This window comes from Hyaena hyaena, unplaced genomic scaffold (genome assembly GCF_003009895.1).
Source record: "Hyaena hyaena isolate Hyena2069 unplaced genomic scaffold, ASM300989v1 scaffold_122, whole genome shotgun sequence".
NCBI lineage: Eukaryota > Metazoa > Chordata > Mammalia > Carnivora > Hyaenidae > Hyaena > Hyaena hyaena.
In genome coordinates this window covers 3257801-3272441 of record NW_024080754.1, presented here as the reverse complement: position 1 = coordinate 3272441, position 14641 = coordinate 3257801, and the positions used below count along the sequence as shown (strand labels likewise).

Genomic DNA, 14641 nt, shown 5'->3' with positions numbered 1-14641 from the left:
ACAAGTAGTGAACAGAGTGGCATGACAAGTTGGAGGGGTGGGCTGGAGGCATGTAATGCATGATCTTAAAGGCCATTTTTATTTAAAAAAAAAAATTCCTCTAGCTGCAGCATGCATCTTAGATTAGAAGAGGGAATGCACGTTTATAAACCAGTTAGGAGATTATTGCCAAGGAATGATTCTTGGCTTAGACAGTAGAGATGGTGATGAAGTTTGAAATGTGAAAACATTTGAGAGGTATATAGGAGGTTAAATTGTTAGATTTTTGAGGGGTTATTGAACAGAAGGACAAGGGAGAGAGGTATAGGAAGGTTTATTCCAAAAGTGTAGCTTGTGAAAGTGGATTTACTGTGGTGCATGTTACCAAGATAGACACCCAAGTTTGGGTAAAATAATTCCATTTTGGTGAACTTGAATTTGAGTGTTCAAAAGACTTCAAATTAAGCCCTCTTTTATTTTAATTCTTAAAAAAAAATCAACATTTATTTTTGAGAGGGGGAGGGGGCAGAAAGAGGGAGACACAGGGTCTGAAGCAGGCTTCACACTGTGAGCACAGAGCCTGATTTGAAGCGTGAACCCATGAACCATGATGAGCTCATGATCTGAGCCAAAATCAAGAGTCAGCCGCTTAACCAACAGAGCCACTCAGGCACCCCTTAAATTTTTTTTAATGTTTATTTATTTTTGAGAGAGAGCACCCATGACCTGATCCGAAGTCAACTGCTCAATCGACTGAGCCACCCAGGCACACCTCAAATTAGGCCTTCTAATAGAAATTGTGTATGTAGGTCTGGACTGGATATAAATTTGAGAGAAAAGTTGTGAATATGGATGAAATTGCATAAGCAAAGACTATGGATGAAGACAGCAAATGGCCTGAACCGAATCCTGAGGGACTCCAACATTCAATATTCGAAAACTCCGTAGAGGTAAATGAGTCACCAAAGGAGAACAAGAAAAGGAAGATTAAGAGGAAAAGCCTGAGAGTATGGCATCAGAGTATCCAGGAGAGTATTTTATAGGTACACTCACATTTCTTTTTTTTTTTTTTTAAATTTTTATTTATTTCTAGGAGAGAGAGAGATAGACAGCGTGAACAGGGGAGGGTCAGAGAGAGAGAGGGAGACACAGACTCTGAAACAGGCTCCAGGCTCTGAGCTGGCAGTCAGCACAGAGCCCGACGCGGGGCTCGAACCCACGAACCGCGAGATCATGACCTAAGCGAAAGTCGGACGCTTAACCGACTAAGCCACCCAGGAGCCCCGGTACACTCACATTTCTGCTCCTACCACTTACTCCACTGAGTTTGTTGAAGCAAATCCCAGACATCATATCTTTTTACCTGTACATGCTTTGATGTGTATTCTATAAAGATATTTTTTTAATGTTTTTCAATATTTAAGAGACAGATGGTGAGTGGGGGACAGGCAGAGAGAGAGGGAAGCACAGAATCCAGAGCTCCAGGCTCTGAGCTGTCAGCACAGAGCCCAATGTGGGGCTCGAACTCACAAACCATGAGATCATGACCTGTGCCGAAGTCCAATGCTTAACCAATTGAGCAACCCAGGAGTTCCTCAATATGTATCTTAAAAGCCAAAACCTCTTAAAAAAAAAAAACATAACCAAAATACCTTTATCACACTCCCAAAACTATTAATTCTTTAATGTAACTAAATATCAATATGTGTTCACATTGCCCAATTATCTCAATTTTTTAGTTTGTTTGGATAAGGATTTAATCAAGGGCCACGTTTGCATTTGGTTGATATGTCTCTTTAGTCTCTTTCAATCTGTCCCCTTTCTCTTCCTTCTTTTCCCTCTCCTTCTGCTCTTCCTTCTAAAATGTATTTGTTCATGAAACTGATGTGTGTCTTATAGAATTTCCCACATTCCATATTTTGTTGATTGTGTCCTTGTGTATATTTTAATAGTGCTTGTTGCTACTAGGTTTGCCATTGTTTCTAGACCTTTTCAGTACACCAAGCTTGAAAATACTATTATTATACATATGTATACACATACATATAATGAGTTATACTAATTTTTCTAGTTCAAATTTATAAATTTATTTTTGTACCTTTATTTTTTAAATTTATCTTTTTAATTTAAATCCAGCTTAGTTAACATATAATGTAATAACAATTTCAGAAATAGAAGTTGGTGATTCATCACTTACATATAACACCCAGTGCTCATCCCTTTATTGCCCCTCACCCCTTTAGCCCTTCCCCCACCCAACACCCCACCAGCAACCCTTAGTTTGTTCTGAGACTCTGTATTTAAGAGTCTTTTATGGTTTGTATCCCTCTCTGTTTTTATATTATTTTTGCTTCCCTTCCCTTATGTTCATCTGTTTGTATCTTAAATTCCACATACGACTGAAATAATACGATATTTGTCTTTCTCTGACTGACTTATTTTGCATAGTCCTATCCACTTTAGTTCTATCTATGTCGTTGCAAATGGCAAGATTTCATTCTCTTTTATTGCCAGATAATATCACATCTTTTTTTTAAGTTTTTAAAAATTTATTTACTTTGAGAGAGAGAGAGAGTGAGAAGGAGCAGGAAGGGCAGAGAGAGAGAATCCCAAGCAGGCTCCTCATCATCAGTGCAGAGCCTGACATGGGGCTCGAATTCACGAACCATGAGGTCATGACCTGAGCTGAAGTCAAGAGTCAGACAGTTAACTGATTGAACCACACAGGCACCCCTTTACCACATATTCTTTATCCATCCATCAGTTGATGGACATTTAGGCTCTTCCCATACGTTGGCTATTGTCGATAGTACTGCTATAAACATTGGGGTGCATGTGCCCCTTCCAATCAGCACTTCTATATCCTTTGGATAAACACTTAGTAGTGCAATTGGTGGGTTGCAGGGTAGCTCTATTTTTAATGCAAAAATTTTAAACATTTATTCATTTTTGAGAGACAGAGAATGAGTGGAGGAGGGGCAGAGAGAGAGGGAGACACAGAATCTGAAACTGTCAGCTCAGATTCTGACCCGGGGTTTGAATTCACAAACTGTGAGATCATGACCTGAACCAAAGTCGGATGCTTATCTGACTGAGACACCCAGTCACCCCTCTATTTTTAAGTTTTTGAGGATCCTTCATACTGTTTTCCAGAGGGCTACACCAGTTTACATTCCCACCAACAGTGCAGAAAGGGGAACCCTTCTGTTTCTCCTTTCTGCACATCCTCTCCATCACCTGTTGTTGCCTGAGATGTTAATTTTAGCCAGTCTGACCAGTTGAGGTGGTACCTCATTGTGGTCTTGATTTGTATTTCCCTGATGATGAGTAATGTTGAGCATCTTTTCATGTGTCTGATAGCCATTTGGATGTCTTCTTTGGGAAAGTATCTATTCATGTCCTCTGCCCATTTCTTCACTGGATTATTGGTTTTTGGGGTGTTGAGTTTGATAAGTTCTTTATAGATTTTGGGTACTAACTTTATCTGAGATGTCATTTGCCAATAACTTCTCCCATTCTGTTGGTTGCCTTTTAGTTTTGCTGATTGTTTCCTTCATGGTGCAGTAGTTTTTTATCTTGATGAGGTCTCAAGAGTTCATTTTTGCTTTTATTTCCCTTGCTTCTAGAGGGAAATATCTGATAAGAAGTTGCTGCGACTGAGGTCAAAGAGGTTGTTGCCTATTTCCTCCTCTATGATTTTGACGGCTTCCTGTCTTACATTTAGGTCCTTTCATCCATTTTGATGTGTATGGTGTATGAAAGTGGTCCAGGTTTATTCTTCTGCATGTCACTGTCCAGTTTTTCCGATACCATTTGCTGAAGAGGCTTTTTTTCCCATTGAATATTCTTTCCTGCTTTGTCAAAAATTAGTTGGCCAATATGTTTGTGCGTCCATTTCTAGGTTTTCTATTCTATTCTATTGATCTATGTGTCTGTTTTTGTACTGGTACCATACTGTCTTGATTATCACAGCTTTGTAATACAGCTTGAAGTCCGGGATTGTGATGCCTCCAGCTTAGGTTTTCTTTTTCGAGATTGCTTTGGCTATTTGGGGTCTTTTCTGGTTCCAAACATATTTTAGGATTGTTTGTTCCAGTTCTATGAAGAATGTTGGTGTTATTTTGATATGGATTGCTTTGAATGTGTAGATTGCTTTGGGTAGTAGTGAAATTTTAAAAATATTTTTTCTTCCAATCCATGAGCATGGAATGTCTTATCATATTTTTGTGACTTCTTCAATTTCTTTCATAAGCTTTCTATAGTTTTCAGTGTATAGACTTTTCATCTCTTTGGTTAGGTTTATTCCTAGGTATTTTATGGTTTTTGATGCAATGGTAAATGGGATAGATTCCTTCCTTTCTCTTTCTGCTGCTTCATTATTGGTGTATAGAAATGCAACCTATTCCTGTACATTGATTTTATATCCTGTGATTTTGCTGAATTCATGGATCAGTTCTAGAAGCTTTTTGGTGAAGTCTTTTGGGTTTTCCACATACAGTATCACGTTGTCTGCAAAGAATGAAAGTTTGTTTTCCTCCTTGCCAATTTGAATGCCTTTTATTTATTTGTGTTGTCTGATTGCTGAGGCTTGGACTTCCAACACTATGTTGAATAACAGTGGTGAGAGTGGACATCCTTGTTGTTTTCCTGATCTTAGGGAGGGAAGTTTTTCCTCATTGAGGATGATGTTGGCAGTGGGTCTTTTGGATATGGTATATATTTTATTTTAAACCTTGTTTAAATTTTCAATTTATTTTTTAAGTAACCTCTACACCCAATGTGGGACTTGAGCTCATAATCCCAAGATCAAGAGTCTCATGCTTTGGGTGACTAGGTGGCTCAGTTGCTTGAGCTTCCTGTCTCTTGATTTTGGCTCAGGTCATGGTTCCATGGTTGTGGAATTGAGCCCTATGTCAGGCTGAGTGCTGGACATGGAGCCAGCTTAAGATTCTCTCTTTCCCTCTGCCCTTCTCCCCCATTCACACTCTATCTCTCTAAGAAAAATAAAATAAAAAAGAGTTACATGCTCTACTGACTGAGCAAGTCAGGCACTCCTATCTTAAACCTTTTTCATTTTATATTTGTATTTCTTTTCTTAGTTCCTAATGGCATTAACATAATTACATATTTGCTTTTTAAATCAAATAGGAATTTAGATGGAAATTTGTCATTTTTCATGTAGAATTCTATGTGTTTCAACAAATGCATATAGTTGTAACCATTACCCCACTCAAGATATAGAATATTTTCATCAACTCCAAAATTCTGAGTACCTTTGTAATAATTACTTATTTGATTTGATTTCAGAATAATAGTACTGATATTATTGTTATTATAATACTGAAAATAGCCTAACAATTTTTTAAAGTGTTTTTGTTTGTAAGATATATTTCATACAGATACATAGTCAAATGGATGCGCTCTAGGGTCCATTGAAATAACTCCTCTTTGTGTTACAAAGCCATCAATTTTGTTGATATACAGGTGTATTTGTTTCATTTTGCTTTTGTTTTTTAGGAACAGTTTTTAACTTTTTTGACTTTTATGTTAAAATCATGTGAAATATTTACTTGATTCTGAATTCCAGTCTACAGAATAAGCTATATTCGGAGAAGTCAAGAGCTTGGAGGAGGTGCCCCACGGAACCCGGAGTCAGACCTCTCAGGATAAGATTCCTGCCTGGCTGCCACTGCTGGTACCCCTAAGGTGAACAATAAGGGTGATAGATTCTTGAGTAAAAGAAAAAGATGCAGATTGAAGCCAACTGCCACCTAAATGAATTGATGCTGCTGGGGCAAAGCACTGCTGCTGGGATGATGCTAACAGAATGGAGCAAGTCACTTCTCCTCGTGTCAGTCTCATTCTAGTCCCCACTACTGATGCAATCTAACAGGAAGCCAGTTAATAAAGGGGAAATAGTTTGTATAAGGGGGTGAGTGTGTGGACATAAGCAACATTGAAAAACAGAATCAGTACAAGATCTGTACATTTTAAGTTTCTATAGACTTTTCTAAAAACTGCACTTAACACTTTTGATACGGCGGGGGGGGGAGGGTGGGGAGGGTTAGAAAATATTGCCTAGAGCATAACTTCTCAAGTCTTAACAAGACCTGGGAATCATGTTTAAAATGCAAAATCTGGCGACGCCTGGGTGGCTCAGACTGTTCAGCTCAGGTCATGATCTCAAGGTTCGTGGATTTCAGCCTCGCATAGGGCTCGGTGCTGACAGCTCCGAGCCTAGAGCCTGCTTTGGATTCTGTCTCTCTCTGTCTCTCTCTCTGCCCCTCCCCCACATGCCTTGCACTGTCTCCCTCTCTCTCTCAAAAATAAATAAACATTAAACAATGCAAAATCTGATTCAATAGTCCTGAGGTGGATCTGACAGTCTGCATTTCTCACAAATGCCCAGGTGACGCTAATGACTGCATTTTAGAAGGTCTAACATTTTGCTATCTTTCCACAGCCAAGACCATGTCACTCTTCTGCTACCATATGAGAAAATACCTTTCGTGACTCATGCCAGTTTCCTACCCGCTAAATAGGGTACAAACTTGGCTCGGGGAAAGCTCGAAAGACAGAATTTGGACCTTCTGCGCTCGTTTTGGCCTCTCATTGGGCATGGGTGACGTCATTCGGTCAGGCAGGGGGGCTCTAGTTGTGACGTTTCTCCCGGCGGATGGTCAAGGACGCGGCTGGAGGCGGGAGCGGAAGTGGGGCGGCAGGAGGGCGGGGTGGGTGGCGGAAGGGGAGGGCCGGGGAAGTCGCTCCAGTCGGCTCTTTTCCGGCGCAGGGGGCCGGAAGTTGTGGCGCGGCCGTGTCAACCTGGCAGCTGCGGGCTGAGTGCGGCTGAGACCGCGACCATGGGCGGGAAGAACAAGCAGCGGACCAAGGGGAACCTGAGGGTGAGTGCGACGTGGCTCGGCCGACCGGGGAGTTCGCGTCCCGCAGCGCCTGGCTCTACCACGCGCGCGGCCGGAGGGCGTGTGGAGCGTGGCGGTGGAGGCGTGTGTTTGCGTGTCGAGTGTGACCTCCCGGTTGTGTGTGTGCGTCCCCACGAGCGGGGTGCGTTGTCTCCGAGCAGATTTTGCGAGGGAAAAGATGTTCCATGCCAGAGCTGTCTCCGCCTGAGCACACGCCCCACAGTTTCTATTACGAAATGGTTCCGTGTGTGTCTTAACTGGAGGGTTACCTGGCCTGGGCAGCGGGGGTTCGGGTCGGGGGAGTGGCGTTAGGAACTAGGGAGTCGGGTAGGAAGCATTTAAAGTGAGCATGGTGTGCGGGGCATCTCGGGTCATGTCGCTCTTTTGCTCAGAAACCTACGGGGTCCCCCGCATTCCTCGGGGGGTAAAGGCCAGATCCCCAACGATGGTGTGTACCTGGTATGTGGTCCGCCTTTGGCCCCTTCCTGTCTCTGGCACGGTCTTCAACTTCCTTCTCCTCGCTCCCTCCGTCCAGCCACACTGACCTCGTCACCAAGCCTTGACCTTGCCTGGCAGGCTCCCCAACGCTCTTTTGTTAGGTGGCTACAGATATTGCTGGAGACACCCCTTGAGGTCTCGCATGATCGCCCAATTTTAAATTGTAGCTCTCCCCCACTCCCTGTGCTCCTTTCCTGCTTTGTCTTACTCCTTTGCACTTACGACTTCTTGCTTCACTGGGATGTAAGTATTCTGAAGGCAGGTGTTTTCATGAAGGCTGTTGTTCTAGGAACCTCGGACAAGGATTGGCATATAGTAGACACTCGCTAAATACTGTTTAAAGAAGACCCACGAGTGGATTAAACCTACGTGATTAGGGATTTCATAATGTATTTTTATGGTACTAGGTTTTGTTTTGGCACAGTCCGATTTTATGGGAGTGCTTTTTCCCTGTGTCTGATCAAATTCTAGTGATATCAGTACAACATTTTCTTAGATCTGCCATTTGATCTGTTTTTGGCAGGTAGTACCAACAATCATAGTAACTTGCCTTGTGCTGGTATTATGTTAAGTACTTTACTTGTATCCTCATTGGATTTTAAATTTTTTAATGTTTTTTATTTATTTCTGAGAGAGAGAGAGAGACAGCATGAGCAGGGGAGGGTCAGAGAGAGAGGGAGACACAGAATCTGAAACAGGCTCCAGGCTCTGAGCTGGCTGTCAGCACAGAGCCTGACGCGGGGCTCGAACCCACAAACTGTGAGATCATGACCTGAGCCAAAGTCGGATGCTTAACCGACTGAGCCACCCAGGCGCCCCTGGATTTTAATTTTTTTTTTTTTTATGAAAATGCTTTTCTTGTTTTATTTTTAAAAATATTCCAAATATGAGGAAAAGTCACAAAAATATTAGAGTGACAAGCCATATGTTCTTTACCTAGAATCACCAATTGTTAATATTCAGTTACACTTGTTTTCTCTCTCTCAATATATGAGTTTTGCTGAACCATATGAGAATTAGTTGCATATACCATGACACTTAACTCCTAAGTACTTCAGCACGATTATTCTAAACCAGTGCCATTCTCCTGTATAACCTTTAGCAATTACAACATGAGGAAAATTTAAGGTCAGTAAAATGCTATTATCTAATAACATGGAACACTGTATCTAGATTTCTGTAGTCATTTCAATAATGTTCTCTATAACTTGTTTAAAAATTTTTTAATGTTTATTTATTTTTGAGACAGACAGAGACAGCATGAGCGAGGGAGGGGCAGAGAGAGACGGAGACACAGAATCTGAAGCAGTCTCCAGGCTCTGAGCTAGCTGTCAGCACAGAACCCGACACAGGGATTGAACCCACAGTCTGTGAGATCATGACCTGAGCTGAAGTCAGATGCTTAACCAGCTGAGCCACCCAGGCGCCCCACTATAACTTGGTTTTAGATATAGCATTTTAAATAACACCTAAGATCTAATCAAGGATCGAGTGATTCCATTTAGTTATCATTTAGTTCTAGGTAGTTTTCCCGTGGTAGTGTTTTTTTTTTTTTTTTTTCTTCTTTTTTGAAGGCAGTTCTTTTGTAAGAGGGACAGTTTGGAAAAGTCTAGGCCAATTATTTTACTTTATTTAGAATTGTCTAGTTGTTCCCTTGATTAGATTCAGGTTAAACAATTTTTGATAAGAGTGCTTCATAGATGATGTAGCATCATCAGTGGGTCAGGTGCACACGATGCTTACATGTCCCATGAGTGATATTTAATCACTTGGTTAATGTGATGTCTATTGTAAAGGTATCTTTTTCTACTACCTATTAATGTATAACATAGGGAGTGGTATTTTGAGACTGAGAATAACCTGTTCCCTCACAAACTTTCACTTAATTGTTTTAGCATCCTTTGTTGATTTCTTGCTGGAATCAATTTTAATGGTTTAAAAACTACATTTAATTTTGACAGTAACCCAAGTAAATGGCTTAGTTGCTGTTTTTTCATTTTAAAGATGATGGTTCTGAGACTTAGAGAAATTAGTTTACCTAAGATCATGTCGCCAGGAAGTTGCGTAGTTGAGAGTTGAACCTCAGAGTGATAGTCTTTCATTCAACAGAAGACTTTGAGTACTGAATGTCGTGTGTTCAAAGATGATAGACAAATGTGTCTTGTTCTTGAACTGTTAGTTTGATGATAGACATATAAGTAAGCAAATGATTATTATATATTAAAGAATTATGATATAGGTATGAGTGGAAAGAAAACGGTAGAACAGAAAAAGAATGGTAATTGACCTGAGGGATACAAAGGTTGAAAATGAGTGTGTTTTGAAAGATGAGTAAGAGTTTGTCAGGCAGTGGAAAGGAAGAAAAGGTTTTCAGGCAGAGAGAAGAGAGTACACAAATATAAGATTGTGAAGGGCATAACCTATGCAGAGAACTGTGAATTCACTTTGGGACTGGAACATACGTAGTGGCAGCAAAATTGGGAGAGGAGAGGAAGGCCTGTGACAAGGGAAGAAAAGAGTGTTGGGAGATGAACCCGGGAGAAGTAGAGGTCAGATGGTGAAAGATATTGTATGTTTTCCAGGGTTGAGCCTGTAAACTAGAGTCAGGATTGCCACCTCGAATACCTCTAGAATATAGGCACAAAGGAATGAAGTAGGGGGTCACCTGGGTGGCTTAGTCAGTTAAGTGTCCAGTCTAACTCTTGGTTTTGGCTCAGGTTATGATCTCACAGTTGGTGGTGAGATCAAGCTCTGCCATCTGGCTCTCTGTTGACAGCTCCGAGCCTGCTTGGAATTCTCTCTCTCTTAAAAAAAAAAAAAAAAAAGGAATGAAGCATGTGTAGTATAAGAAAATTAACTGCCAGGAATAAAATCAAGGTTTTTAATTTTTGAACTGGGTATAAGCATTTAACATACAGTAGAGGAAGTAACAAGAAACAGTAACTATAATTTAAACTCAAAGTAAACATTGAATAAAAGATACAATTAGCCTATTTTAAAAATTACTTGTTACTTTACTATTGGAAATTGGAAATCTGATACCTTTTCTTCACCCAGTTACCTCTAGCAGCTCTGGTGTTTCAGGTCAGTTCAGAATTTAGCCTTGACTCTTTTAGCTTTTAGCACTAACTAGGTTTTTAAAATATAATTTCATTATTCTGCTTTATAATAAAACTTTATAGATGGTATTATAGATAAAATTCTGATGTCCTAATGTCATCATAGTTTTCAAAATTGTATTATAATTCACTAACTTCCTTTGTACCTCTTTATTCAAGTACCAGTATTGAGAAAGGCAAGCTGAATAATGTTCATTTTAATAAAGTTCCAAAATAGAGAACCTTTTTTGAAATTAGTCTTAAATGCTACTATTTTGAAAAAAAAATGTAATTCACGTTACCGTTTTCATTTCTGGTCATTCATTTCAGTTTAGAAACTGGCCTAGATTATTCCTTGATAGATGAGTTGCCCAAACACAATTTTGCTAGGTATGAGCAAATTGAATCACACATTTGGATAACCCTTTCAACCAGTTATTAAAAATTTTGTTTTTAACATTTTATTTATTTTTGAGAGACAGAGTGAGACAGAGCACAAGTGGAGGAGGGGCAGAGAGAGAAGAAGACCCAGGATCTGAAGCAGGCTCCAGGCTCTGAGCAAGAGTTCAGCACAGAGCCCAGTGCAGGTCTCTAACTCAGGAACTGTGAGATCATGATCTGAGCCGAAATCGGACACTTTACTGACTGAGCCACCCAGGCACCCCTCTTTTCAACCATTCTTACAGAGAGGTCAGGAACAGGTGAATTTAGATGGGTTGTAATGTCATCCAGGACATTGAACTGAGGCATTTTTCTGTTAGATAACAATGTATGTCTTAGTTTCTTTAGTGTGTATATATATGTCACAATCAGCCCATTAGCTTTTTGTACTAGGAAGCTACTATATTGTGTATTGATTTAAGAAACCACAGGCTATGGTTCAAAGGACTGTATCATATATTCTGACCATTGTATTCATTTTGTGTCCATAGTAATATAATTTGTAACCGTTATAGCTCAAAGAAGTTAGAGTAACTTTGGGTGTGTGGAAATGAGTGTGTCTGCCTTTAAGGAACTCCTGGTCTTAGAAATAGCTATCATTAGATTGGTCCCATGGTGGTTGTTTAATAAATGTTTGTTGAATGGATGAATGAAAAGATGTAATTCATTTATGAATCAATTTTATAGCATTACGTAGTACACATTTGTGTGTATATATACTCTCAAATTTGGAAATTAATTTTATAATAGTATTTATTCTTACCGTATGTGATGCATTCTGAGTTTTAAAATTTTTTTCTGTTTTTTTGAAATGCTGTCATGATCCATTAAGTTAATATCTTAAGCCACTAATGGATTGTATCCAGTGTAAATAACATTGTTCTGATGTTTAGCAAACCAGGAAATAGTTCCTAGGATTATTATTGATAGGTTCTTAGTGATGGGAACATTGCAGTGGATGAAATCTTAGGCTAGGAAATAAAAAGTTCTTGGGGCACCTGGGTGGCTCAGTCAGTTAGGCTTCTGACTCTTGATTTCAGCTCAGGTCATAATTTCATGATTCATGAGATCAAGCCCTGTATTGGGCTCTGCACTGTTAGCACATAGCCTGCCTGGGATTCTCTCTTTCTTTTTCTCTGCCCCTTCCCTGTGTGTGTGTGTGTGTGTGTGTGTGTGTGTGTGTGTGTGTGTACATGCATGCTTGCTCTCAAAATAAATAAATTAAAAAAAATTTAAAAGGAGAGGCTTTATTAAAAAACAAAACTTCCTCAATAAAAGCTTGTTCTTCTCTGGGAATTGTGAAGGACAAGAACTCAAAATTAAGTTTTGAACTCTTCCTGCACTCTGACTTTGTTCTCCCAACTTTCTTATCAGCCTTCAAACAGTGGCCGAGCCGCAGAACTCCTTGCCAAAGAACAGGGAACGGTGCCTGGATTTATTGGTTTTGGAACATCACAGAGTGACCTAGGTTATGTTCCTGCTATTCAAGGAGCTGAAGAAATAGACAGTCTTGTAGATTCTGATTTCCGAATGGTGCTGCGGAAACTTTCTAAGAAAGATGTCACAACAAAATTAAAAGTAAGTTTTATGTTTTTTTTTTTTATAAAAATGATCAAGAAAATTCTTTTGTTAGAACAGCATGTCAGTTGGCATATTTTATGTGAAGAAAAACGAGCAATCATTTATCACTAATAAGTTCTTTTACAATTGTCCTTTTTTCTGACATGTAGACTTAAGTTTAGTTTACCTTTTATCTTCTGGATTATAAATTAGTTTGTTCTTGTGCACTTATTTGAACCACTTTGGAATTCTAGCTGTACAGTTCTTCCCATTAGAGAATGTAATTTTGACCCTGTAACATTAAATTGAGTTTTTTGTTTGTGTACATCTTATTTTTTTAAAAACTTGAGAAGTTTCTGTTATAGCACGCTGTGAAGGAACTCTTCAAATTGGTCCCGTATGGCACAGACAGAAGTAACACATTCTCCTGTTACGTAGACTAAGTTTCTAGCATAGAAAAGATACAATGAATAGCCATTATTATGGCTATTGATGCTTAGTAATGTTGTTAATTTACTTTCAGGCTATGCAGGAATTTGGAACCATGTGTACAGAGAGAGACACAGAAGTTGTAAAAGGAGTTCTTCCATACTGGCCAAGAATTTTCTGCAAAATTTCACTTGTAAGTATTAAAGACTTAACACTAGCTTATTTTGTTGTACAGTTTTTGCTTGAAGTCATTACATTTACACCATTCATTTTTGGTGAGGGGTATAAAATGGTATGTTGGTATTGTTATGCACATTGGATCACATTAGGTTGTATAATGTGTATTGGAAGTTTGGGTTTTCAAGAATTACGGGATTACTAGAGGATTACCTAGATACTTTCTGGTTATAGTAAATTGTGACAGTTTAACTTCTTTGTGTTTTTGCTGGAAAATAAGAGTGAATTGCTTAATATTGAAGGCCTAACCTTGAGTCTATCTTGAATAGTTTTTCTAAAAACTTTGTGAGGGGGAAAGGGAAAATTGATCAATTTTTTCACATAATTATTAATTTTAGTCTAGTTCTGCACATAGGTGAATTCTTATTTATGGGTCATCATAGCATATCTGGCAATGTCTGTGTTTGTTTTTTTGGGCTAGAGCTATTTTAAGCCGTATTATATTTTCAATAGGATCATGATCGCCGGGTTCGAGAAGCCACACAGCAGGCTTTTGAAAAGCTTATCCTTAAAGTAAAGAAACACTTGGCTCCTTATTTAAAAAGTTTAATGGGCTATTGGCTGATGGCTCAGTGTGATACTTATACACCAGCTGCTTTTGCAGCAAAAGATGCCTTTGAAGCAGCTTTCCCTCCAAGCAAGCAACCTGAAGCCATCGCATTTTGTAAGGATGAAATTACAAGTGTAAGTTCTTGGAGCGATTCTGTATCTTTTCCTCAAGTATTTAGGGGATATGAGGCATATTATAATGACAGCTCTTTTGCCTGGCATTATGAAGGAACGAGTAAGTGAAATATTTCTAATGGAAGATTGCCTTTTAAATTTTTTTTTTTTTTTTAACATTTATTTATTTTCGGAGAGACAGAGAGAGACAGCACAAGCGGGGGAGGGCCAGAGAGAAAGGGAGAGACAGAATCCGAAGCGGGCTCCAGACTCTGAGCTGTCAGCACAAAGCCCGATGTGGGGCTCAAACCCACAAACCGTGAGATCATGATCTGAGCTGAAGCCAGATGCTCAACCTACTGAGCCACCCAGGTGCTCCGAAGATTGCCTTTTAAAAATGGTGTTTAACAAAATTGACCATTTTTGATTTTTAACATAATTAGCATTTTGGATTGGATCTTTCTAAGTTATTTAAGTTTTTTATCTTTAATTTATAAATCGTAATCATACTACCTAAAAGATTTAAGTATATGCGTTATGTGACATAATCTGAAAAAAGATTATGTCTAAAAAGTAAATCTAATTTTATTCTCCCCCATATTTCCATATCCACACATGTATACAGATATACTTCAGGGGTGCCTGGGTGGCTCAGTTGGTTGGGCGTCTGACTTCAGGTCAGGTCATGATCTCACAGTTCGTGGGTTCAAGCCCTGCGTCAGGCTCTGTGCTAACAGCTCAGAGCCTGGAGCCTACTTCGGATTCAGTGTCTTCCTCTCTCTCTTTGCTCCACCCAGACTCATGCTCTGTTTCTCT

The 14641-nt window shown here is 39.4% G+C and overlaps 1 protein-coding gene across 1 annotated transcript in view; it reads left to right on the top strand.

Moving 5' to 3' along the window:
• The first annotated feature begins 6748 nt into the window (after positions 1–6748).
• The window catches only part of LTN1 (listerin E3 ubiquitin protein ligase 1), a 61620-nt gene continuing 53727 nt past the window's right edge, over positions 6749–14641 (top strand). The window contains exons 1-4 of the mRNA XM_039237279.1: positions 6749–6881; positions 12311–12514; positions 13020–13118; positions 13616–13846. Of these exons, the coding sequence (XP_039093210.1) occupies positions 6840–6881; positions 12311–12514; positions 13020–13118; positions 13616–13846 (576 nt within the window). The 5' untranslated portion in view covers positions 6749–6839. The remainder of the gene's footprint in view (positions 6882–12310; positions 12515–13019; positions 13119–13615; positions 13847–14641) is intronic.